The sequence below is a fragment of the Salmo salar genome, chromosome 15 (assembly GCF_965601325.2).
Source record: "Salmo salar chromosome 15, fSalSal1, whole genome shotgun sequence".
Classification (NCBI taxonomy): domain Eukaryota; kingdom Metazoa; phylum Chordata; class Actinopteri; order Salmoniformes; family Salmonidae; genus Salmo; species Salmo salar.
The window spans coordinates 81,749,495-81,773,819 of NC_138305.1; the positions used below are offsets into that span (position 1 = coordinate 81,749,495).

The following is a 24,325-nucleotide window of genomic DNA, read 5'->3' on the forward strand; positions in this document are numbered from 1 at the left end:
AGCCACAAATGACGCCATCTCTATTGCACTCAACACTGTCCTGTCACACTTGGACAAAAGTACCACTTAAGTGAGAATGCTGTAAACTAACTACAGCTCAGTGTTCAACACCACAGTGCCTGCCAAGCTCATCACTAAGCTAAGGACCCTAGGATTAAACCTCTGCAACTGGATGCTGGACTTCCTGATGGGCTGCCCCCAGATGGTGAGGGTAGGCAACACCACATCCGCCACACTGACCCTCAACATGGAGGCCCCTCAGGGGTGCGTGGTCAGTCCCCTCCTGTTCACCCATGACTGCGTGGCTGTGCACAACTCCAACACCTTCATTAAGTTTGCCGACGATACAGCAGTGGTAGGCCTGATCAATGGCAGTGTGGTGACGGGACAACAAACTCTCACTCAACATCAGCAAGCCAAAGGAGCTGATCGAGGACCTTAGGAAACTGAGGGCCGAGCTTCAAGTTCCTCGGTGTCCACGTCACTAAGGACCTATCATGGTCCAAACACATCAACAGTCGTGAAGAGGGCACGACAACTCCTTTTCCCCCTCAGGAGGCTGAAAGGATTTTACCCTCACATCCTCAAAGTTATACAGTTGCACCATTGAGCGCGTCTTGGCTGGCTCCATCACCACTTGGTATGGCAACTGCTTGGCATCTGACTGCAAGTCGCTACATAGGGTAGTGCGTATGGCCGAGCACATCACTGAGGCCGAGCTCCCTGCCATCCAGGACTTCCATACCAGGTGGTGTCAGAGGAAAGCTCTATAAATTGTCAGACTCCAGACACACAAGTCATAGACGGGTCCCTCTGCTACTGCATGGCAAGTGGTACCGGAGCGCCTAGTCTGGGACCAAAAGGCTCATGAACAGCTTCTACCCCCACACCATAAGACTGCGGAACAGTTAATCAAATGGCTACCTGGGTTATTTGCATTGACCCCCTTTTTGCTCTGACATGCTTGCATTGGCTCTATGCACACACACTGACACTCCAACACACACACACGCATCCATATTGAAGCCACACATAGTCACACTTTCAAACTCTTCACATACGCTGCTTTTTATTTATCCTCATTGTCTAGTCACGTATAACCTTAACTACCTGGTACCCCTGCACATGGACTTGGTACCGGTAATCCTTGTATATAGCCTCATTGTGTTTCTATTTGCAACACAAAAATAACTTAACTGTCGCTAATGGGGATCCTAATATAATGTAAAGTTTATTGAGAGGAAATATTGCTGCCATTTCAGACCAGATTAGAACTCAGACAGATTATCAACCAGTAAAGCCTGCTGTGATGGAGTTGTTTTTGTTGTTTATTTTGCACTGTGTCATTAGCCAGGCTTTTCCTTGCATGGTGGCAAGCTCAGCGGGGGTGAGGGTTAGGGGACCCGGTTCAGTGACCGACAGAGCTCAGACTTAAACCTATACTGTCCCCTGGACCCGTTTGGCACAGTTTCTAATGTTAAGCACCGATGCAGACTGACAGTGAGCCAGGAGAAGTTGAAATGGGCTCTGACTGCACACTGGGTCCAGTGAAGGGAGGTAATTGACCACTAGCAGGGCCAGTGGTCCTGCCCCTCCACCCATGTCCCTCCCTTTGGGCTGTCTCCCACCCAAGCCTGCAGGGCAGTGTGCTGAGTGGGGAAATTAAACGTTTTGGTCCATCAGCCACTGTGGCAGGTAGATGGGGGGAAAAAATATACCAGTCACTAGTAAACAGTTTTACAACTGAACATCTGAACAACAAAATGCTCAGTGATCCGGCTTATTTATTATTATTAGTTCAGGGCTCTAACGCTGACATTTTTTTCAAGGAGTACGTAAGTTGATGATTACAATTATTTCAGTGTTTTAATTATAATAAATGGCAACGTTTAATCAATAAAAGGTTTTTGGACTGTTCCATGCTCCGTTAAGCACAATTTACCCCCAAATATTTGAGTCATTGGGTGAGACAAATGTTTAGCTGTCCCTTTTTAAGTGGCGGGCCATTATCGTGGTAACTGCACTCAGTGTCTATCAGTGATGTCTGTTCTACTAGCAGACTTTTGCAGCAAACTCAAACTAATATTGAACAACAACCTAGTGTGTGTGACTAGCCAAGAAACACTAGGACAAAGTCACAGTTTAGTAACATATCAGCTCAATTCAACCAACTTCTACATTTGGGCTTTGGATCGAAAATAATAATAATAATGTTGGAAGATTACTCCAGCAGTGCCTGGCTGTCCAGTTCCCCGAGCCACATCCACCTGCTGCACTTTAATTGCCCTCTGTCTATATATTGTCTTTGCTTCTCTCTCCTCTAGTTTTTCCCCGTCCCGTCGTTTAACATTTTGGTTCCTCTTCTTAATTTCAGTTATCATTAATAGAGGTCCTTTAGAATCTAAATTGTGTGGTTGGGGAATGGGGATAACCAACGATGTCTCTTTTCGTGCCTGATGATTGGTCACCATGGCAACTGCCCACAAGGTTTTGTTCGGGTAGATGTTGAAATCTGTCTGAGAAATTGGGTTATCAGTCACCATGATCTATCCCCCAGTAGGAATAACCAGATTTCTCTATCTCTGTATGTCGGTCATTACAGAAAGTGATTGATTTGGTGATCCTTAGCTAATGTCTTTAGTCTTATGAATTGTGCTGGGCTGAACGGGAGGGTAAAGGAGAGACGTATACAGTAGGCAGAAGACTGGCTAGGGCATAGATTGGCAACTGTCTGGGAAAGGCCTATTACAGCAGCACTGATTGTCTGCGCTGGAGTCTCAACTCTGTGTCCTGGCGCTGACCCTCTACTGTCTGCTTCTCTCAAACTCTCATTATCAACTCAGCTGACAGACAGTTTTCGTCTGTTCTTATTCTTCCTTTATGAAGATGAGGCTATATTAGATGAGGCTATATTAGATTACAATTCATGACATGTGAGCTGCATAACATGTGTTGAAAGACAGCATGGACAGGACATTAGTGTATAGGACTCATGGTTTGTGATTGACATGTTGGGAAATGTAATTTGTGTGATCTTTCCATGAGAAAGGTAATCTCAGTCGTGTGCGTGTGCCCTGATTAGAGGAAGTGCTGTGTGAGAGGTCTGTGTTATTCCACCATCACTAACTGACTCATCCAGGGCTCACAGCTTCAGACAAAGTCTCTGTTGCTGTGACTCCAGAGCAATGAAATGTGTATGCCATCACTCACGCAGCTTGTGTGTGTGAGAGAGAGAGCTGGGCGATAAGGACAAGAATCCATATTGCGATAAGTTGCCTGAATTGATGCGATAAATATACAGAACAAAAATATAAACGCAACATGCAACAATTTCAAAGATTTTACTGACTTACAGTTCATATAAGGAAATCAGTCAATTGAATTAGGCCGTTATCTATGGATTTCATATGCCTGGGAATACAGATATGCATCTGTTGGTCACAGATACCTTACAAAAAGGTAGGGGCGTGGATTACAAAACCAGTCAGTATCTGGTGTGACCATCATTTGCCTCATGCAGCACGGCATATCTCCTTTCACATAGAGTTGATCAGGCTGTTGATTGTGGCCTGTGGAATGTTGTCCCACTCCTCTTCAATGGCTGTGCGAAGTTTCTGGATGTTGGAGAGAACTGGAACACGCTGTTGTACTCGTCCATCCAGAGCATCCCAAACATGCTCAATTAGGGAACTGTCTGAGTATGCAGGCCATGGAAGAACTGGCCATCTTCATGGTGTCTCTGTACATTCAAATTGCCATCAATAAAATGCAATCGTGTTGGTTGTCTGTAACTTATGCCTGCTCATACCATAACCCCACCCCCACCATGGGGCACTCTGTTCACAACGTTGACATCGGCAAACCGCTCGCCCAAAGGGGTCCTAAAATTCTAAATCGAATAGCTAAATGATCCATGATGTGACCATCCTAAAACAATTCCATATGTTAGCTTAGTACCCACCCCCAACGGCTTAGACTTTTAGAGGTTAAGTGCAGTCGGATGTAAGGTGGATAATCGTCTGCTCTGTCGATGGAGATTCTCCACCCATGTGACTCGTCATATTCCAGCATGATCCATCAACTTCACTCTTATTCTTTTATTTTTCTACCTGTCTTTTTCTCTCTCCACAAGCCGCTGTGGCTTGTCGCGTTTACTCTCTCGTCCTGTGTTGTTTTACACAAATTTCTTTGTCCTTGGCTGCCATCCATTCAGAACCTAACTGCTCTCTTTCTGAAAAGCGAACCACTTAGCATAGTCTGACAGAGCCATTGAGCTGATTTTTAACATGGTGGGAGAACTAATGGATTCTTCAGAGCATCTCCATTGATCTGTCAGTAGTGTAGGCAGGCTGATTGGCTGTGAGTAAACCGTTTTTATGATTTATTTTTTATCAACCACCCCTCCCATCCCTCTTCAGTAGCACAAATTATACAGAGTAAGCTAATTTACGGTGCTAGCATACTATATTTTAGAAAATTGATATTTCAGAAATATATTTTGTATGTAGTTTGGTTGAAATTGCACTACCCCATGTGGGCACCCGTGGAAAAGAATGGGCGTTCGGTTTCGTATCTCAGCTTCTGGTTGAATGTGCCTATTTCAATTGTTGGGAGGGCCAAAAGACTTGGATACTCCACCGCCTCTTTCTGACAAGAACTTCTACAGGCTTTCATACCAAATGTGAGGTGAAAGCCTGGTGGAGTCTATAGTAACCTTAATCTTCTGGGTCAGGGCATCCATCCTCAGCCCCACTACAGATTTCCTCCTGGCTGCATCCAACTTTAGCTTTGCCACATTGAAGGAAATGTGGGATCCCACCTCAAATCCTTGAAAGCATGTGGAATATTGCCTCATCTCCTCCAATATCCAGTATACTTGGCTGATCTGGTTTTAGTTGAGATTTGTTATATTTTGCTTTGTCCTCCGTCCACTTATAGCTTGCTGTTGACTCGGTACTCTGGAAAGAGATTTGAGTGGTAGGCTCTGACTTCTCTGCCCTCTGGTAAGAGCAGCAAAGCTGAAGGGCTCATCAAAGCTCCCATCTAAGCTGCATTCTATTTTTAGCCTACACTTTCAAATCAGTTGGTTTTCTGTCTGGAAAAATGCATTCTAGATTATGTGTGAGAGAGCTTGTGAGGGATTGGGTGACCGAAGCATGCTTGGCAGTTATCGTCAGGGCAAGTGTTCATCTTGCTCTGGCTCTACACAATGAGCGCTCATCTACCCCACATATAATTGTTCCCCACAATGAAATCGGGGAGGGGACTGTGGATCTGTCTCCGTTCGTATGTTAGTCACACGATATCTACGACAGCACTGGGACGATTTTGACTGATGCGTCTTGCCATAGAGATCTGGCATATACAAAATTACACTGACTGGCCCAAGGCGGGAGCTAAAGTAATTAACTGAAATTTGTTAGTAATATATAGTATAGATGCTTTTGTCCAATGTGACTTAGTCATGCGTGCATACATTTTACATATGGGTGGTCCTGGGAATGGAACCCACTGCCCTGGGATTACAAGCACCATGCTCTACCAACTGAGTTACAAAGGACCAGTTAATCACATGCTGCATCATTCATGGGAGACAACATGTTCACTGTTGCCTTGTTATATTTGGAACTGGAACAGACTTGGCAATGTTCACTAAAAAGACAGAGCAGCACAGAGAGAGAGGCGGGTTCACAAAACCACTGGACCTTCATCACAGTAAGGAGGACATCCACTGCTTGTGATCCTGTTTCACCAGATTGTTGTCCACTTCTCTTCTGGCTCATTTCACCACTTCTCTAGCATTCAGACATTGGTCACACAGTGATGACACGCTGTCATAAACTCCCCTACTGCGACAGGACAAGGACATGGAGATGACGTTGGCTGTCTCTGAGCCATTTATTTTCCCTTTCTTAGTGCACCCTCAGTGTGCAATAATATTAGAGATTCTGGTGCACTGTGTGTGTTCAAATGTCTGCCAGTGAATTGCTGAAAACTGCCCTAGTGTTCCATTTAGGGTTTTACATAAGTAGGCTGTACTACGGCAATTGAATCTCATTCACATTGGAAATGAATGTCATTAAATAGAACCGTAGGAGTTATACTGACAATATACAGTGGGGCGTTTGATGGGTCTCCTTTAACACTTATGCTCCCATCAACACTCCCTTTCCATGTTATTACTTAATTTATGTTCTACCTAGTGCTCTCCATCACTCTTTTTAACAGGATTCTTCCTGCTCTCTCATTCACTAATTCCTATGTTTTCAGTTTTCCTCTCACTCTGTGGGTACTAGAACTGCAGAAAGCTTCAGTCAACACCACTGGGTCGTTCCACCATCAAAAAGCACAAGACGGTGTATTTTGACACCCACTATATCAAATTGTTTCTGTAGTTAGAAACTGGTAGATTGGCATTCCTGACACATGTTTTCTTTAAATAACATTTTATCTCTGAGAAATTAAGCTAATGATTGCACCCAAATTGGCCATTTTAATTCATAGGATTCAGATCATATTCAATAAATACTGTACCCAACATCTGATTTGGACAATTTTTGCCACAAATGAGTAAGACATGAGAACCCCATCCAAAAGGGGTAAAAAGCCACCCGCGGACACCCCATGCCTATCCCAGCCCAACCAGTATACAGTATGAGTTCTCTGTTTAACAAGTAGTATAAAGCTGTGGCTTGGAGTTTTGCTTCTCCATACTATGTAATGTATTCCCTGTGAATCTGGTGACTGTTCCCCCCCCCCCCCCCCCCCCCTTCAGAGAAATTAGTAATTGAAGTCGCTTGCATTATTTACCTTAAAGTAGTGTGAAAGTACCATGGTTTGACCACTAGATGCTGCTGTTCCTGCGATACCGCCACACTCTTTTATCCATTCTGTTCCTGCGATACCGCCACACTCTTTTATCCATTCTGTTCCTGCGATACCGCCTCACTCTTTTATCCATTCTGTTCCTGCGATACCGCCTCACTCTTTTATCCATTCTGTTCCTGCGATACCGCCACACTCTTTTATCCATTCTGTTCCTGCGATACCGCCACACTCTTTTATCCATTCTGTTCCTGCGATACCGCCTCACTCTTTTATCCATTCTGTTCCTGCGATACCGCCACACTCTTTTATCCATTTTGCTGGTCTCTGGTGTTTATTAAATAGGTCACAACATTTCCTTTCACTTTGGGTAGAAACCAATAGATTTGGGTAATTATTATTTTAAAAAACAATTCATGCCAGTCCTCCATGAAAGCAATTCAGTTTATAAAATGTAATTTGAACAAAATGTTTCAGGAATGCCAATCTTACCTGTTTCTAACTACATCAACTATTTCAATCTGAGATTGTGGGAGTCTTGGCTTGCTGAAATTACATCACTGGAGTCGTTCCATATGTCATCCCTTTTCCTACATTGTCAGTGAACAATGTTTTTAAAGGGCTCCGTTATCAAATGTTGGCTGTGTGCCTCACTGTGTCCATAGCAACAGAGCTGCAGGTTTCTCCTTTTTTGGAGTTTGCTGTCCTCCTCAGACTTCTTTTGATGGAAGGATAGTGGATATCATTCATCGAATTGAAGTCAGGGAAATAAGTTGGTAGTAGTAGCTTAGAACTGCTTCCTGTGAAGAATACTGACACTCCTCTCTGTCTCCCCCAGGTGTGATTGACAGCTGTCAGACCTAAGTTACGATGGATGAGCTCCAGGATGTGCAGCTGACTGAGATCAAGCCCCTGCTCACAAATAAGGTGAGTGGACAAAGATCACACACAAATTTACATTTTAGTCATGTAGCAGATGCTCTTATCCAGAGCGACTTAAAGTAGTGAATGCATACATTTTTCATACCGGTCCCCCATGGGAATCGAACCCATAACCCTGGCATGGCAAGTGCCATGCTCTACCAAGTGAGAGAGCGTGCGTGCGCACACACTTTCCTTAACACTAAAACCCATATACCCCTTTCAGTATGTAAGTATCCGCTAGAGAAAGTTGTCAGCTGTCTTCATTAGCATACGCATCAGATTAATCTACTGTGATCAACCTAAATAAATACAATTGGAAAAAAATCATTGATTGAATGTAGTCATGTCTTAATAATATTTTGTTTATATTGAATAATGATATATGACATTTTTTGAAGGACATAAAATGCATGTAAGTATATGTTTTATTCCACAAAGAAATGGGCTACTGCAACATGTAGGCCTCGCCTATTTTCGTTTCTCTTACATTAAAAACATTAATGTAATACATTTAATTTAATTTGTAGATTCGATTAGTACTTGAGTTATAGTAAGTAATAGTCTTGTTACAGCGAAACGAAGTAGAAAGGAAAGAGATTATCAACCAGCAAGTGGCGCAGGTCAAATTATTTAGGGTAGAGGTAGGCCTAAACACCAACATTTGATAAATAGCCTAGTGCATAAACAATTGTATGCATAAACAATAGTGTTGCATGGTATTCTGAAACTTTTGAACGGTTTGGTACTAGAACCTTTGTTACTTTCGGTACTTCTGTGCAGCCGATTTCCCCCTTATAGCGTGAGCACTCAGGGCTGCATCACTCATGCTGCACAGAAGTTGACACACTTGAATAATGCGACACTTAATGTAGAACTGTTGAAACTGTTAATTACTGTTCACAAAACAATGTCCTTACAGGCTAGAACACTTTACAATGCAAGAAGATACCGGTAGCTTCTAGCTTTGTAGGTTAACTTTCCTTGCTAACTTACAGCTGAAGCTAACATCAATTCACTACCCCTAGTACCTTGTTTGTGATAATAGGCAAACCATAATGCAAAATTTGCTCATTTCAAAGCTGATGTGCCACCAAAACGTTATTAATTCACTTAATTGGTCTCTGCCTCACGTCTCTCCCAAATATTATCTATTGCCTCAGTGAACTGACTGTGTGGGAATAGGGCTCCCACGGGCCCCCCCCCCCCCCCTTTGGTCTCGTGACGCCATTACTGGTTAAAAAGAGAGCACTCACAAATAAGCTACTTCTATGCAGATGTTGTTGATCAGTACAATCATAAGTCCAAATGGATGTGAAACTGAATCAGTAGAGATTTACCATTCAGATAAATGACGACCATTATGTAGTTAGATTGGTAAGAAGTCAGTTTGATTGTGATTTATATAATTGATTCATTAATGCATACAATGTAATACATTTGATACATTTTATTTGTAGATTCGATTAGTACTAGAGCAAATAATAGTCCAGTTACAGCTTCTTCTGACAAAGTAGAAACAAAAAGTGTTTTTCCCAGGTGTGAGCTGTTGTGCGCGCAGGGAAAAGGAAGAGCAGTTCGCACTGCTGCCACAATTATTACACTATTATTCTAAATTCAATCCCCCTCTTCATCCGCATCGTTCAGTTAATTCAAATTTAATCGTGAAGAAGTGCACAATTATTATTTTCTATCTGTTTTCTGTCGCCCATTGACGTCATTCATTCAGTGAGGTGTCGTGACTTCACTTTCATTTAATCTGACGACTGCTATTTATCTAATCAACTAACTGTTTAATTGTTACCAGATTTTTAAATGAATCATGTAACAATTAACTCATTAGGGATTTGGGGCACCACGAGCGGTTGTTTAAGGAGTTACCATCTCCCAAATTAAACTCTAAAGGTCTACCTATCACATCCATAAAACAGTCAACGTATTAATGATAACCTCATATCATCATTCTGAACAGTTGTAACCTTCTTGTATCTGCAAAAACCCCAGCCTTACTCATGATTCAGTACAACAGGTTGGTTTAATTGTTTATTTACTAGCTAACTAAATAATTACACAGGATAACATACACACTTAATACATGAGAACAAGGTCTTTAGCGGACTGACACAATATGGTGGCTTTTTACAAAAGAAGAGAGAGAGAGAGAAAGAAGGGACACATCATTGATACATTTAGAACTATTCTCACAGTAATCATATACTTTGCACATGAATCGCCACCCGTTTGGAGTAAGAAATCATGAATGTATTTATGTGTGAATGCCTTTTGGCCATTATCTCTGTCGGAACCAGCCCTCCTTAGGAAGGTTGTTGGCCTTTCAGCGGCATGCTTGTAAGGCTCTGATTGTCCGAAAGGGTCCGGGACCCGTCTCTTCTACTGTTGTTCACTCTGGAAGATGCTCCTGGCAAGATTGACACGACTGGCTAGCCAAGCTATGGTTCCCACTGGGTGATGAGTAGCATAATAAGGTGATTTGAGAAGAGTAGTACAGTAGGATGATTTGAAGAGTAGTAGGATGGTCCCACTTAGTCGCTTTTCTAAATATTTGACTTAAGACAGCTAATCAGCCGTACCAGTGATTGTCCGAGAGAGGAGTTTTGTCCTCTCTCCACCTTGTGTATGATTAGTCAGATTTTGAACCACTTTACACTCGCAGCTACAGCCTGGCGATGTTCTGGTCTAGTCTGGAAGGTGAGTTGATATTCTTCACCTTGTGTTGAGGATCAAAGTTCCAACCATTTCAAACATGTAGGCTACCGCCTCACATTTTTCTGGTCTAATGTTAATTTCTGTTCCAATCCTTTTATGCACTCTGGCTGAAGGGGCCCGGTTCCGTCAGTCTGACATGCTCGTTGACCTCACTCGGGGCGTGGCTACTTACTGTGCCCAGTTTATTGAAGACAAATTCTCTTATGGCTCCTAAAATCACATTCCTCAAAAATAATTTCATAATATTTCATATGTCATATACAACGTTAAGGATGTAAACTTGACAGATTAAGGGGACATACTTTCCAAGGTACAGTATTTCCTTTATAACCTTTTTAATGACATCACAAAATAAAAACCAATATGACATTTGTTTTCTGAAGATCATCTCTGAGAATTCCCCACGTTCTTATGTTAGAAATATTGTTCCAGTATTCGCTTTAGAAACTGTTAGAGTTTCGGTGGAAAGACTGTGTTAACCTCTATGGGCTAGGCGGGACGAATTCGTCCCACCTACGTAACAGCCACTTGCAGCCTGTGGCGCGATTTTCAAAACCTTAAAAATCCTATTACTTCAATTTCTCAAACATATGACTATTTTACAGCTATTTAACCTCTATGGGCTAGGCGGAACGAATTCGTCCCACCTACGTAACAGCCAGTCTAATCCAGTGGCGCGATTTTTGAATTGTTTGAAATACTATTACTTCAATTTCTCAAACATATGACTATTTTACAGCTATTTAAAGACAAGACTCTCGTTTATCTAAACACACTGTCCGATTTCAAAAAGGCTTTACAACGAAAGCAAAACATTAGATGATGTCAGGAGAGTGCCCAGCCAGAAATAATCAGACACCCATTTCTCAAGCTAGCATATAATGTCACCAAAACCCAAACCACAGCTAAATGCAGCACTAACCTTTTATGATCTTCATCAGATGACACACCTAGGACATTATGTTATACAATACATGCATGTCTGTTCAATCAAGTTCATATTTATATCAAAAAACAGCTTTTTACATTAGCATGTGACGGTCAGAAAAAGCAAACTTCCGGGGAATTTACTAACAGTTTGCTAAATTACTCACGATAAACGTTCACAAAAAGCATAACAATTATTTTAAGAATTATAGATACATTACTCCTCTATGCACTCGATATGTCCGATTTTAAAATAGCTTTTCGGATGAAGCACATTTTGCAATATTCTAAGTACATAGCCCAGCCATCACGGCTAGCTATTTAGACACCCGGCAAGATTAGTCTTCACCATAATAACATTTCCTATAAGAAAAATGTTCTTACCTTTCCTGTTCTTTGTCAGAATGCACGCCCAGGACTTCTACTTCAATAACAAATGTAGGTTTGGTCCCAAATAATCCATAGTTATATCCAAATAGCGTCGTTTTGTTAGTGCGTTCTAGACACTATACGAATGGTAATCCACGGTCGTGCGCATGGCGTGACAAAAAATGTCTAAATATTCCATTACCGTACTTCGAAGCATGTCAACCGCTGTTTAAAACCAATTTTTATGCCATTTATCTCGTAGAAAAGCGATAATATTCCGACCGGGAATCTGCAATAAACTAAACAGCCGAATTAAAATACTCCACGGGGGCTAATCGCGCACGCGCCTCATTCCATTGTCACCTAATGGGACACTTGGATAAGGTGATAATCTGTTTCAGCCTGAGGCTGCCTCGTCAACGTTCATGATTTTCCCGGGTCCTGAGAGCCTATTGGAGCCCTGGGAATTGTCACGTTACAGCTAAGATCCTTACTCTTCAATAAACAGATGCAAGACGCACGACTCCTTGTCAAACAGGCCACTTCCTGCATGAAACCTTGTCAGGTTTTTGCCTGCCATAGGAGTTCTGTTATACTCACAGACACCATTCAAACAGTTTTAGAAACTTTAGGGTGTTTTCTATCCAAACCTGAACAATAATATGCATATTCTAGCTTCTGAGTTGGTGTAGGAGGCAGTTAAAAATGGGCACATATTTTTTCCAAAATTCTCAATACTGCCCCCTAGCCCAAACAGGTTAAAGACAAGACTCGTTAATCTAACCACACTGTCCGATTTCAAAAAGGCTTTACAACGAAAACAAAACATTAGATTATGTCAGCAGAGTACCAAGCCAGAAATAATCAGACACCCATTTTTCAAGCTAGCATATAATGTCACAAAAACCCAGAAGACAGCTAAATGCAGCACTCACCTTTGATGATCTTCATCAGATGACAACCCTAGGACATTATGTTATACAATACATGCATGTTTTGTTCAATCAAGTTCATATTTATATCAAAAACCAGCTTTTAACCTTAGCATGTGACGTTCAGAACTAGCATACCCCCCGCAAACTTCCGGGGAATTCGCTAACATTTTACTAAATTACTCACGATAAACGTTCACAAAAAGCATAACAATTATTTTAAGAATTATAGATACAGAACTCCTCTATGCACTCGATATGTCCGATTTGAAAATAGCTTTTTGGTGAAAGCACATTTTGCAATATTCTAAGTACATAGCCCAGGCATCACGGGCTAGCTATTTAGACACCCGGCAAGTTTAGCACTCACCAATATCAGCTTTACTATTATAAAAGTTTGATTACCTTTTGTTGTCTTCGTCAGAATGCACTCCCAGGACTGCTACTTCAATAACAAATGTTGGTTTGGTCCAAAATAATCCATCGTTATATCCGAATAGCGGCGTTTTGTTCGTGCGTCCCAGACACTATCTGAAATGGTAAATCAGGGTCGCGCGCATGGCGCAATTCGTGACAAAAAAAATCTAAATATTCCATTACCGTACTTCGAAGCATGTCAACCGCTGTTTAAAATCCATTTTTATGCCATTTTTCTCGTAGAAAAGCGATAATATTCCGACCGGGAATGTCCATTTAGCTAAACTGAGGAAAGTAAACAAAGCTTTCGGTCGACGCGGGCACGCGCCTGAGTCTCACAGTACTGTAACCAGCCACTACCCAAACGCGCTACTTTGTTTCAGCCAGAGCCTGCAAAGCCACGATTCAGCTTTTTGCCGCCTTCTGAGACCCTATTGCAGCCGTAGGAAGTGTCACGGGACAGCTAAGATCCTCACTCTTCAATAAACAGAGACAAGAAGAACGACACCTTGTCAGACAGGCCACTTCCTGCCTGAAACCTTGTCAGGTTTTTGCCTGCCAAATGAGTTCTGTTATACTCACAGACACCATTCAAACAGTTTTAGAAACTTTAGGGTGTTTTCTATCCATGTGTAATAAGTATATGCATATTCTAGTTACTGGGTAGGAGTGGTAACCAGATTAAATCGGGTACGTTTTTTATCCAGCCGTGTCAATACTGCCCCCTATCCTAAACAGGTTAACAAAGACATTCCTTTGATTAATACTGGAGTGGAAAATTTACGACAGGCTGTGAGCTGTCAACGCCCACCAGCTCCCTCCTCCCAGCTTCTGTGGGTGAGCGAGGTCTGGTTACGGTCAACCATTGCCAAGCTGATCTGACCCATTGGCTCCTGACAGGACAGTCAGGACAAAGGAGAAGGACACATTAACGCCTGGGTACCAACACCGTACTGCGCATTTGTCTTGGCCCCTTAAGGTAGTAAGAGGTGTGGGGGGGGGGGGGGGGGAAACTGATAAATAACCTCAATACTTTTCTGCTTGTGATTTTAAACAATTCTGACAACTTAAGAAATGTAAAATACAAATATTTAAGTGAAGTCAGGGAAGGAGCAGATCATCAGTGGCCTTTGGTGGTTCTAGTGTTAACTTCCACTTTCACACTCCTTTACTCCCACATAGGTTCACCTTTCACTAGCCTCGCCTGATCATTTAGCCAATTGCAAGAACTACATCTAAACAGAGGGTCCATGCACAGGTCCATGCACAGCTCTGTCAATCTCCACATCTACATGTTATCAGTCTGCTGACATAGCCCAGCCTGCTGCTGCTGCGGTGGTAACCCTTGGAAACCAGGCTGGAGGAGATGATATGAGAGGCTGAGCCAAAGTGTGATGATATTAGATTTACATTTGCTCAAGGGCACATCGACCAGGGTTTTCATCGAGTGGGCTCGGGGATTCAAACCAGCAACCTTTTTGGTTACTGGCCTAACGCTCGTAACCGCTAGGCTACCTGCTGCACTAAAAGTAATGGTAGATTAAATGAGACTGTATTGGTAGTTAGCAGGTACTTGGCGCTGATAAAAGATTTACATTGTCAGGAAGAGGGCTTGCATAGTGGGCAATATTTGAAGTTTTAAAACAGCATCTCACTTTGCTCACTACACGATGGTGGGTGGCTGAGGCACTTAAACCACTCTGCAAGCATAAACCCCTTGACCCTGCCTTGTTAAATCTGGCCTGACTGACTGTAGTGGGGAATGTGCCCGTGAGTGAGAGCGTGTTTGTTCTGACTGTAAGGGTCCTATCTGCAGTAATGATCCTGTATTAGCCCTGCGACATCTGCTCAGTGTCTTCACTCTCCTCTCCAGCAGTACATCACTGCTAATGATGAGGGTGGGTAGAGGACTCAGTATGAGGACAGTAATGACACAAACAACACAGGGTGAAACACACACACAGAGAGGGAGAGCGAGGCAGGGCCTGGCATCAGCCACTAGAGGTAATCTACTCCACACAGTGATCTGAGATGGCTCGTGTTGCCCTCTGCCTCCTAGTGATGGCTGTGGCTCTACAGGCTCTTCAGAAGGCCTTGGAGCAGAATGGAGTACTGAGGGATAATGACTGAGGAGAGAAGAGGAGCTTTTTACCCTCGTGCTTACTCAGCTCTCTTTTGCTCACTCTGTAGATTAGAAGGTTAAGAGATCTGGCACTTGTTTATGACTTAAACTCATCCAAAAATGTTCTTCTCTCTGCAGAATGGGCGGAACTTCCAGGACTTTGACTGTCAGGTGAGTCAAACATCTCTTAGATGTATGAAATGTGCCTAACATATCATGGAATGGCTGGGCACATTTGGATCCAGCCCAAATCAGACTGCTCTCTGTGGATCTAGGGCCTATTGGCCAGGAGTGTGTTGTCTACATTAGGCTGGTCAGTCTGTGAGATTGTTGCAGCTTTGATGCTGTGCTAATTACTCTTGAGTCTTTGGGGAACGCAAATATGTTGTTTTGTGGTTTCTGGGTGGCAATCTGACCAACACCATCATGGTAAGTGATAATGACTGTGTTTACAAAGGCAGCCCAATTCTGATCTTTTTTCACTAATTGGTGTTTTGCCCAGTCAGATCAGCTCTTTTGCCAATAATTGGGGAAAATATCAGAATTGGGCTGCTTGTGTAAACACAGCTATTGTAATGTGCATCTAGCTGATAGGGAGAAGGAAACAAAGCTAACTATGATACATGGTTGACTTATTTCCACGCACACACTCTCTCCTCTCATGCGACCTTGTAAGACACTTCTCTGATTGGTGATTGATTGGCCAAGCAATACTTTTGGCAGATTTGACGGGGGGCGCTGTATGTTGTTAGCTCAGCCACTTGTGTCCGCTGGGTTGGTGTGCAGTAGATTGCTGTTATTAGACAGTGGATGTATTCACTGAATCCTAACAACCCTGAGGCTTTGCAGTGTAATACAGCTAACCCAGCCGCCTGCAGGAGCCTTGAGAGAAGCCTTGCTGGATCTCATTCCGTTAATGACTCCTCTCCCAGTCCTTCAGTGCTATTCGGCTTCCTAATTTAACATCCTGCGCCTCAGCAGGCTTCTGAAGCACCATTTACTTCAAGGTCTACCTCGTCGTCACGCTTTCCGAGACAGACAGACCCAGGCATTAATGGAACAGAAAATAAACAGCCTTGCAAGTTGCCAATCCCATCAAGGGCTGGAGCTAAATATAGCAGCAGGTAGGGAGCTACGTTGAATCTTGAGTGTGCTCAATAGAGCATTCTCTGTTGTCTACTCCTCGTCTCGCCAGCAGAGAGCAAGGACGTCATGGCAACGCATGCCCTATGGATGAGGGGTGACTAGGGCTGTTGCGATGACCGTATTACCGCCACACCGGAGGTCACGAGTCATGAAGGCAGTCAAATTCTACATGGCCGTTTAGTCACAATACGGCAACTGCACCGCAGGGCTCTCCAGAGGGTGGTGCGGTCTGCACAACGCTTCACCGGGGGCAAACTACCTGCCCTCCAGGACACCTACAACACCCGATGTCACAGGAAGGCAAAAAAGTTCATCAAGGACAATAACCAGCCGAGCCACTACCTGTTCTCCCCGCTTCCATCCAGAAGGCGAGGCCAGTACAGGTGGACAGAGAAATTGAAAAACAGCTTCTATCTCAAGGCCATCAGACTGATAAAAAGCCACCACCTGCACAGAGAGGCGGCTGCCTACCTATATACTTGATATCATTAGCCACTTTAATAAATGAAACACTAGTCACTTTAATAATGCCACTTTAAGAATGTTTACATATCTTGCATTACTCATCTCGTATGTATACTGTATCCTTCACTATCTATTGCATCTTAGCCGCTCTGTCACTGCTCGTCCATATATTTTATACTTATATATTCTCATCCCGTTCCTTTATTAGATTGTGTGTAGAGAAAGCCAAGCGTGTGCAAAGCTGTCATCAAGGCAAAGGGTGGCTACTTTGAAGAATCTCAAATATAAAATATATTTTGTATACTTTTTTTTGGTTACTATATGTTTCCATATGTGTTATTTCATAGTTTTGTTGTCTTCACTATTATTCTACAATGTAGAAAATATTAAAAATAAAGCAACCCTGCAATGACTAGGTGTGTCAACTTTTGACTGGTACTGTAGGTAAAGACAACATTAAATCAAGAATAGTCTGATGGGTGACAATATTAGCCTACCACTTGTGAATGATGACCAGTATAAGAAACAACGCCTTTTTTTTGCGATATGTTTTAATACGGTTTGTAACTAAAGTGGCCAAATAACTTCTTAAAATTTAGCACATTCATTTGCTTTACAAGGGGTGTAGAGCCTAACTGGCATATATAAGCAGTGCGTGAGTTTCGAGTTTGGGGAAGAAAAATGTTCACCATTTAAAAATGTACCTTTTTATAAGAAAAGCATTACATGCATGATTGCATTTGTGGTCACTTTTGATTGTGTTTTCCTGCTAATGGATCATTTGCACTTATAGCCTACTACCATGTGCGCATTGCTGCGCTTATAATGTGAAGAAATAGCCTAATCGTTTATCAACATTTTAAGCTAAACGTTCTGATCTGTTGCATTAGCCACATTGCTTAAAACAGTTTTTTTTATGCTAGTGGTTGTATTAATCTGGGATCTATTGCATCCCACAACTCTCTCAGACTATGTTTTGGAATATTTATTTCTCACACAGAATAGCATAGCCAACTTTTGTACTATGGGGGATAGTAGATTGACATAGGCTTTTGCTGTTCGTTAAACCTACTCAGCATGTTGGCTGACGAAAAGTAAATGTGGACAGTTCTTCCAATATCTTAAATATGCACCGAAAAATTAAAGACACTCGCGTTTGCATCCCCAATGTGTCTGCCTTCACTTGTAGCCTGTGAGAAAGACCCGATCACGTGACAGAGAGCCATGTGAGTGAGAGGCGCTTCGGATTGTGCAGCACACAAGAAGGGAAAATATTTAGATTTTATTCAGGTTTGTTCAATTGTATTCTTCATACTATAAAATATAAACAATTCCACGGTATTATAAGCAAATCTTGTCTGCTAAATGAACTAGTGTAGCCCACAGCCATTTGGCATAGCCACATCAGGACCTAACATAAGGACAACTCAAGAGTATGCTATTTTTTTCTTTTGAAATAGACCACATTTTCTTCATATCATGCTTCTTTAGATCTGTCTAAAATAAATAATGGAAAAATCATGGATTTATAGTGAAAGTTTAAGCTATATTACATATATTTATTAGAGTTTTAAAAATGGCATGTAGGCTATGTGTGGAAGTCAGGAGACGCTAAATGTGTTTGGTAATTAACGGTCAATTACCTACAGTTATTTACTTGACAATCACCGGCTGACAAAATTTGGTCACCGCCACAGCCCTAGGGGTGACATCTAGGGTTGCACATTTTGGGGAATATATGGGAATTAATAGGAATATATGCAAATTAATATTGATACCATTTAAATGTAGATGTTTTTTGCATTGGATATATTTACCATGTAATATGGAGACAGAAACATAAACCTTATCATAAGTAGACAATTGCAAATGATTAGATCTTTCCAATAGAAATAAATTAAACAATTTAGTTACGAAATGAACTTAAATTAAATGAGTTGACTCTCCACATGGGATGATTTCACTGAACAACAAAAGGAATATTGAATGATCCCCAATGTTCCATCTCCCAAAAATGTTTTCAACATACATCTGTAAAATGATCTAGAAACTAAAGCTTTAGTTGTCTTCCTCTCTCCCTGGACCTCCTCAATGTCCACCTCTTAAACATCAGACTGAGGCCTCATCTTCACTGTCACTTTCCAACCTCGTTGAGGATGGCTTGTCAGGCTCAAAAAGCCTCACATTTGCCCGGATGGCCACCAATTTTTCAACCCTTGTATTGGTCAGCCTGTTGTGTGTGTGTGTGTGTGTGTGTGTGTGTGTGTGTGTGTGTGTGTGTGTGTGTGTGTTCCCAAACAAGGACTAGTTACACTAAGGCGGCTGATGTTGGTGGGATTCGGAGGATGATGGAGGCAACAGGGGAAAGGGCCACAAAGTCCCTTACACCAGGTGGCTGATGAGATATGTTGGCACGACTGCCATATTGCATCTCCATCCCAAAGCCCTTGCTTGGAAGTATACTTCGCCAGTCTCAAGAACCTTGCCCTCATCAAGGCCAAGGTGGCGAGACATGGTAGTGATGACACCAGACAGGATGCTCTTGCCAGCATACTTAGGGTCCAACATGTACGCTGCGGCATGTATGGGCTTCAGGCAGAAGTCTTCATGCTTTTTGATGTATTTCAGAACTGCAGTTTCTTCTGCTTGGCGCAACAGTGAAGTGAGCAGGGCAGTACGGATTTCTTCTCTTACATCTACAAGCAGAGTATGAACATCAGACAGGATGGCATTGTCTCCCTCAATCTGTGCAATGGCTACTGCTATAGGTTTCAGGAGTTTCAGGCTGCTTACCACTCTCTCCCAAAATACATCATCCAGGAGGATCCTCTTGATGGGGCTGTCCATATCGGCAGACTGTGATATGGCCATTTCTTGGAGAGACTCCTTCCCCTCCAGGAGACTGTCAAGCATGATGACATCACCACCTCAACGGGTGTTGCTGGGCAGCTTCAATGTGGTGCTCTTATTCTTCTCACTTTGCTTGGTGAGGTAGATTGCTGCTGCAACTTGATGACCCTTCACACACCTAACCATTTCCTTGGCTCTCTTGTAGAGTGTTTATTGTTTTCAGTGCCATGATGTCCTTGAGGAACAGATTCAATGCATGATGTGAGGGTAGGAGTTCTCCACTTTAGATCAAGCAGCCTTCATGTTCGCAGCATTGTCTGTCACCAGTGCAAATACTTTCTATGGTCCAAAGTCATTGATGACTGCCTTCAGCTCATCTGCAATGTAGAGACCAGTATGTCTGTTGTCCCTTGTGTCTGTGCCCTTTGTAGAAATACTGGTTGAGGAGTGGAGATCTAGTTAATTATTCCTTGCCCACAAACATTCGATCACCCATCAGAGATGATTGCAATACAGTCAGCTTTCTCTATGACTTGCTTGACCTTCACTTGAACTCTGTTGAACTCTGCATCCAGCAAATTATTAGATAAAGCATGTCTATTGGAGGGGTGTATGCTGGGTGAAGAACATTCAGTAATCTTTTCCAATTCACATTGCCTGTGAACATCAGAGGTGAACCAGTTGCATACAAAGCTCAAGCAAGACATTCATCAGCATTTCTCTGACTACGTTCCTCCATTGAGTCAAAAAAACTTCTGATTCCAGGAGGACCATGAGCTGTTGCTACCGATAAGGTGTCTGATTTATCATTTTCACCTCGAATAGGAGTAGAGGGACTTTTGTCAGAGGTTGCTTGTTGTGAGCGCTGAGGGGAACTTTATGCACTTGGCCAGATGATTCTGCATCTTTGACGCGTTCTTCAACAAATGTTTTGGAACAGTATTTGCAAAGGTACACAGCTTTTCCTTCTACATTAGCTGCAGTGAAATGTCTCCACACATCAGAGTGCACATGGCATTTTCCTGTAAAGATTAGGGGAAAAAAACTAATAAAAAACAATACAATTCCATGTCACCCTCCGATCCCAACAGGTCCCAGACGTGCTCAATGGGATTGAGATCCGGGTTCTTCGCTGGCCATGGCAGAACACTTACATTCCTGTCTTGCAGGAAATCACGCACTGAACAAGCAGTATGGCTGGTGCCATTGTCATGTCAGGATGAGCTGCAGGAAGGGTACCACATGAGGGAGGAGGATGTCTTCCCTGTAATGCACAGCATTGAGATTGCCTGCAATGACAACAAGCTCAGTCCGATGATGCCGTGACACACCGCCACAGACCATGACGGACTCTCCACCTCCAAATCGATCCCGCTCCAGACTACAGGCCTCGGTGAAACGCTCATTCCTTCGACGATAAACGTGAATCCGACCATCACCCCTGGTGAGACAAAATCGCGACTCGTCAGTGAGGAACACTTTTTGCCAGTCTTGTCTGGCCCAGCGACAGTGGGTTTGTGCCCATAGGTGACGTTGTTGCTGGTGATGTCTGGTGAGGACCTGCCTTACAACAGGCCTACAAGCCCCTCAGTCCAGCCTCTCTAAGCCTATTGCGGACAGTCTGTGCACTGATGGAGGGATTGTGCGTTCCTGGTGTGATGTTTGGATGTACCGATCCTGTGCAGGTGTTGTTACACGTGATCTTCCACTGCGAGGATGATCAGCTGTCCGTCCTGTCTCCCTGTAGCGCTGTCTTAGGCGTCTCACAGTACGGACATTGCAATTTATTGCCCTGGCCACATCTGCAGTCCTCATGCCTCCTTGCAGCATGCCTAAGGCACGTTCACGCAGATGAGCAGGGACCCTGGGCATCTTTCTGTTGGTGTTTTTCAGAGTCAGTAGAAAGGCCTCTTTTAGTGTCCTAAGTTTTCATAACTGTGACCTTAATTGCCTACCATCTGTAAGCTGTTAGTGTCTTAACGACTGTTCCACAGGGTCATGTTCATTAATTGTTTATGGTTCATTGAACAAGCATGGGAAACAGTGTTTTAAAACCTTTACAATGATGATCTGGGAAGTTATTTGGATTTTTACGAGTCATCTTTGAAAGACAGGGTCCTGGAAAAGGGATGTTTCTTTTTTTGCTGAGTTTATAAAATATATTCACCCCACCCAGTATGGTAATCAAAACTTACCAGAAAGCTTGTAGTCCTTGGCTCAGACAGTGTCGTAGTGTGGGCTCAATAGCATCTCGTTTGTGTGCAAGATCTTGAGAATCAGCTGTACATGTGATGGAAGAATGCACTGTACATGCAGAGGGTTGCGATTCCATTGAATTGGGGATAGTTTAACCAAAATATGCCACAAGACCTAAAATTGCCTTGTGTATCCCACAAAGAAGGTTCACTGTTATAAGCTAACTTTTTTTTAATGAATTTAAACAAAATTCACCAAATTCCAGGGCTTAATTTCCGGAAAAATTGACCGGAAACTTTCCGATCCAAAGGTCCCTCTTCTCATTTTCCCTCATTACACCTAGGAATATTTCCCTATTTTTATAACCGTACAGAGGGGTTGGAAATAGGTTGCTGTACTTGGTCACTTAATTTGGTCTCCTATCCGTCATGGTTAGGAGGGAGAAATGGAAAGTATGAATATTGGTTTAGGATGGAATGAAGGACAGTGTTCTCTGCGTGTGTTCTGTTTGCCTTTAAAAAAACCTCTCACCTCTTTTTCTCCCCAATTTTCGTGGTATCCAATTGGTAGTTCCAGTCTTGTCTCATCGCTGCAACTCCCATACGGACTTGGGAGAGGTGAAGGTCGAGAGCCATGCGTCCTCCGTAACACAACACAACCCAACCAAGCCGCACTGCTTCTTGACACAATGTTTTGGAGTAAACACTGTACACCTGGCGACCATGTCAGCGTGCATGCGCCCGGCCCGCCACAGGAGTTGCTAGTGCGCGATGGGACAAGGACATCCCTGCCTGTCAAACCCTCCCCTAACCCGGACGACCCGGTGCCAATTGTGCACCACCCCATGGGTCTCCCGGTTCGCAGCTGGACTTGAACCAGGATCTCTAGTGAACCAGGATCTCTAGTGGCACAGCTATCAACTGCGATGCAGTGCCTTAGCTGCTATTTCAAGGTACAGAGGAGAGCATTCGGTTCAACTGGGCTGTCATTAGGTGGGACTGAGATATGGTTATGATAATGGAAACAGGCAGTGCATCACCATTTTGTCTGTCACAAAACATAAAAAGGCATGGTTGTCATGGCAATCCCCTTAACTCTATTCTTGACACAGTAGAGATGATATTTTTCCAGTCCAGTGATTGAGTGGAAATTGTGTAATATTAGTGTACCTCAAAGCACCAGTGATTGGCCTCCAGAAGATGGCATCATTCGCACACGTATGAGTCTGACTAAACCCCAGGGAGCAAGGGTATAGAATTGCAAAACCATCAGTTGATATAATTAAGTATTGCTGACAGAGCTGAATTCAACATTTCTTTGCTTTAACCATGACAAGTGTTCTTTAGTTTGATGATGGTGTCCTTGACTGGCCATGTGTAAGCAATATTTTGGGCTTGGTTTGTTTTTGTTCGGGGTTAGCCTACTCGTTGATGTTATTGATGTGACTGCTTGACAACATCCTATCCTCCACCCTGGCATGTCATGTGGTCTGTCTGTTTTCAGCATAGTGCCCATTGTAATGCCCTGACTGGCACAAAGCCTGGAAATAAAGTTTACAGTGCTGACGACAACCAACCTTATGTCCTCTCAGTGTTTTTCCTATAGGTCGGTCATGCGGTCTCCCCTGGTGTTCTGTGACCTAGATGACCAGCGTAAGGGCAGGGTCCTGACTCTTTACGACAGATGTTGGGCGCCCGCCCACCGAGAGACAGATTTAATGTGAAGGAGTCATTTTTGGAGGGTCAGGGTATTTATATCCCAACACGGCCATCACGGGTGGTGGGGAGGAGAGTGTGGTAATGGAGAGGAGGGGTAGATGAATGCACAGGTTAGTGTAAACACATTGGTCGATATGGAAAATGTACAATTCACTATCTTATGGTAATTAGTAAGTATGTAGCGCCCTCTTAGGCTGATACCCTGAACTGCAAATTTCTGAAGAGACATTTTGCTATGCAGGCATGAAGTTACTCTTTCTTGTGACTCTTTTTGAGCTGATAGTTCAGTACTGTACACAACAACAAGTTGACAGTTTGTTGGCTGATCATAACAGTTAGCAGTTATTGTAAACTAGAAGCCAACCTTGCACAAAACACCTGGTTTTAGTCTCTCCCACACCCTCGATGTGCACAAAGCATGTACCCTGCAGAGAGGGGGCTGTATGTGGCTCAGGGAAGCCTCATTTGCAGGGATACCCTCTCCCCCTCACAGTAATGTCACTGTAAGGCAGGTGTTTCCTGTCAAGAAGCTTTAAGTACACTTAGACAGACATCTCAAAGAACTCCACCTTTTAGATCTCCGCTTTAGAAGCTATCAAATGTCAATGGTGCAAGTCTGCTCAGAGCCTGGCCTAGTGATCTACACAGTTGTAGACTGTTCAGGGTCATTTCCGCTGTCTTAAAAACTTCCAGGTCAAGTAGGTAGTACG

At 43.1% G+C, this 24,325-nt stretch overlaps 1 protein-coding gene across 5 annotated transcripts in view; it reads left to right on the forward strand.

Moving 5' to 3' along the window:
* The window catches only part of ndrg3b (ndrg family member 3b), a 59,489-nt gene that overhangs the window by 14,354 nt on the left and 20,810 nt on the right, over positions 1-24,325 (forward strand). For all 5 annotated transcript variants that reach the window (XM_014145886.3, XM_014145890.3, XM_014145888.3 and 2 more), the window contains exons 2-3: positions 7,664-7,752; positions 15,379-15,411. In XM_014145886.3, coding sequence (XP_014001361.1) covers positions 7,696-7,752; positions 15,379-15,411 — 90 coding nt within the window. In that variant the 5' untranslated portion in view covers positions 7,664-7,695. The remainder of the gene's footprint in view (positions 1-7,663; positions 7,753-15,378; positions 15,412-24,325) is intronic.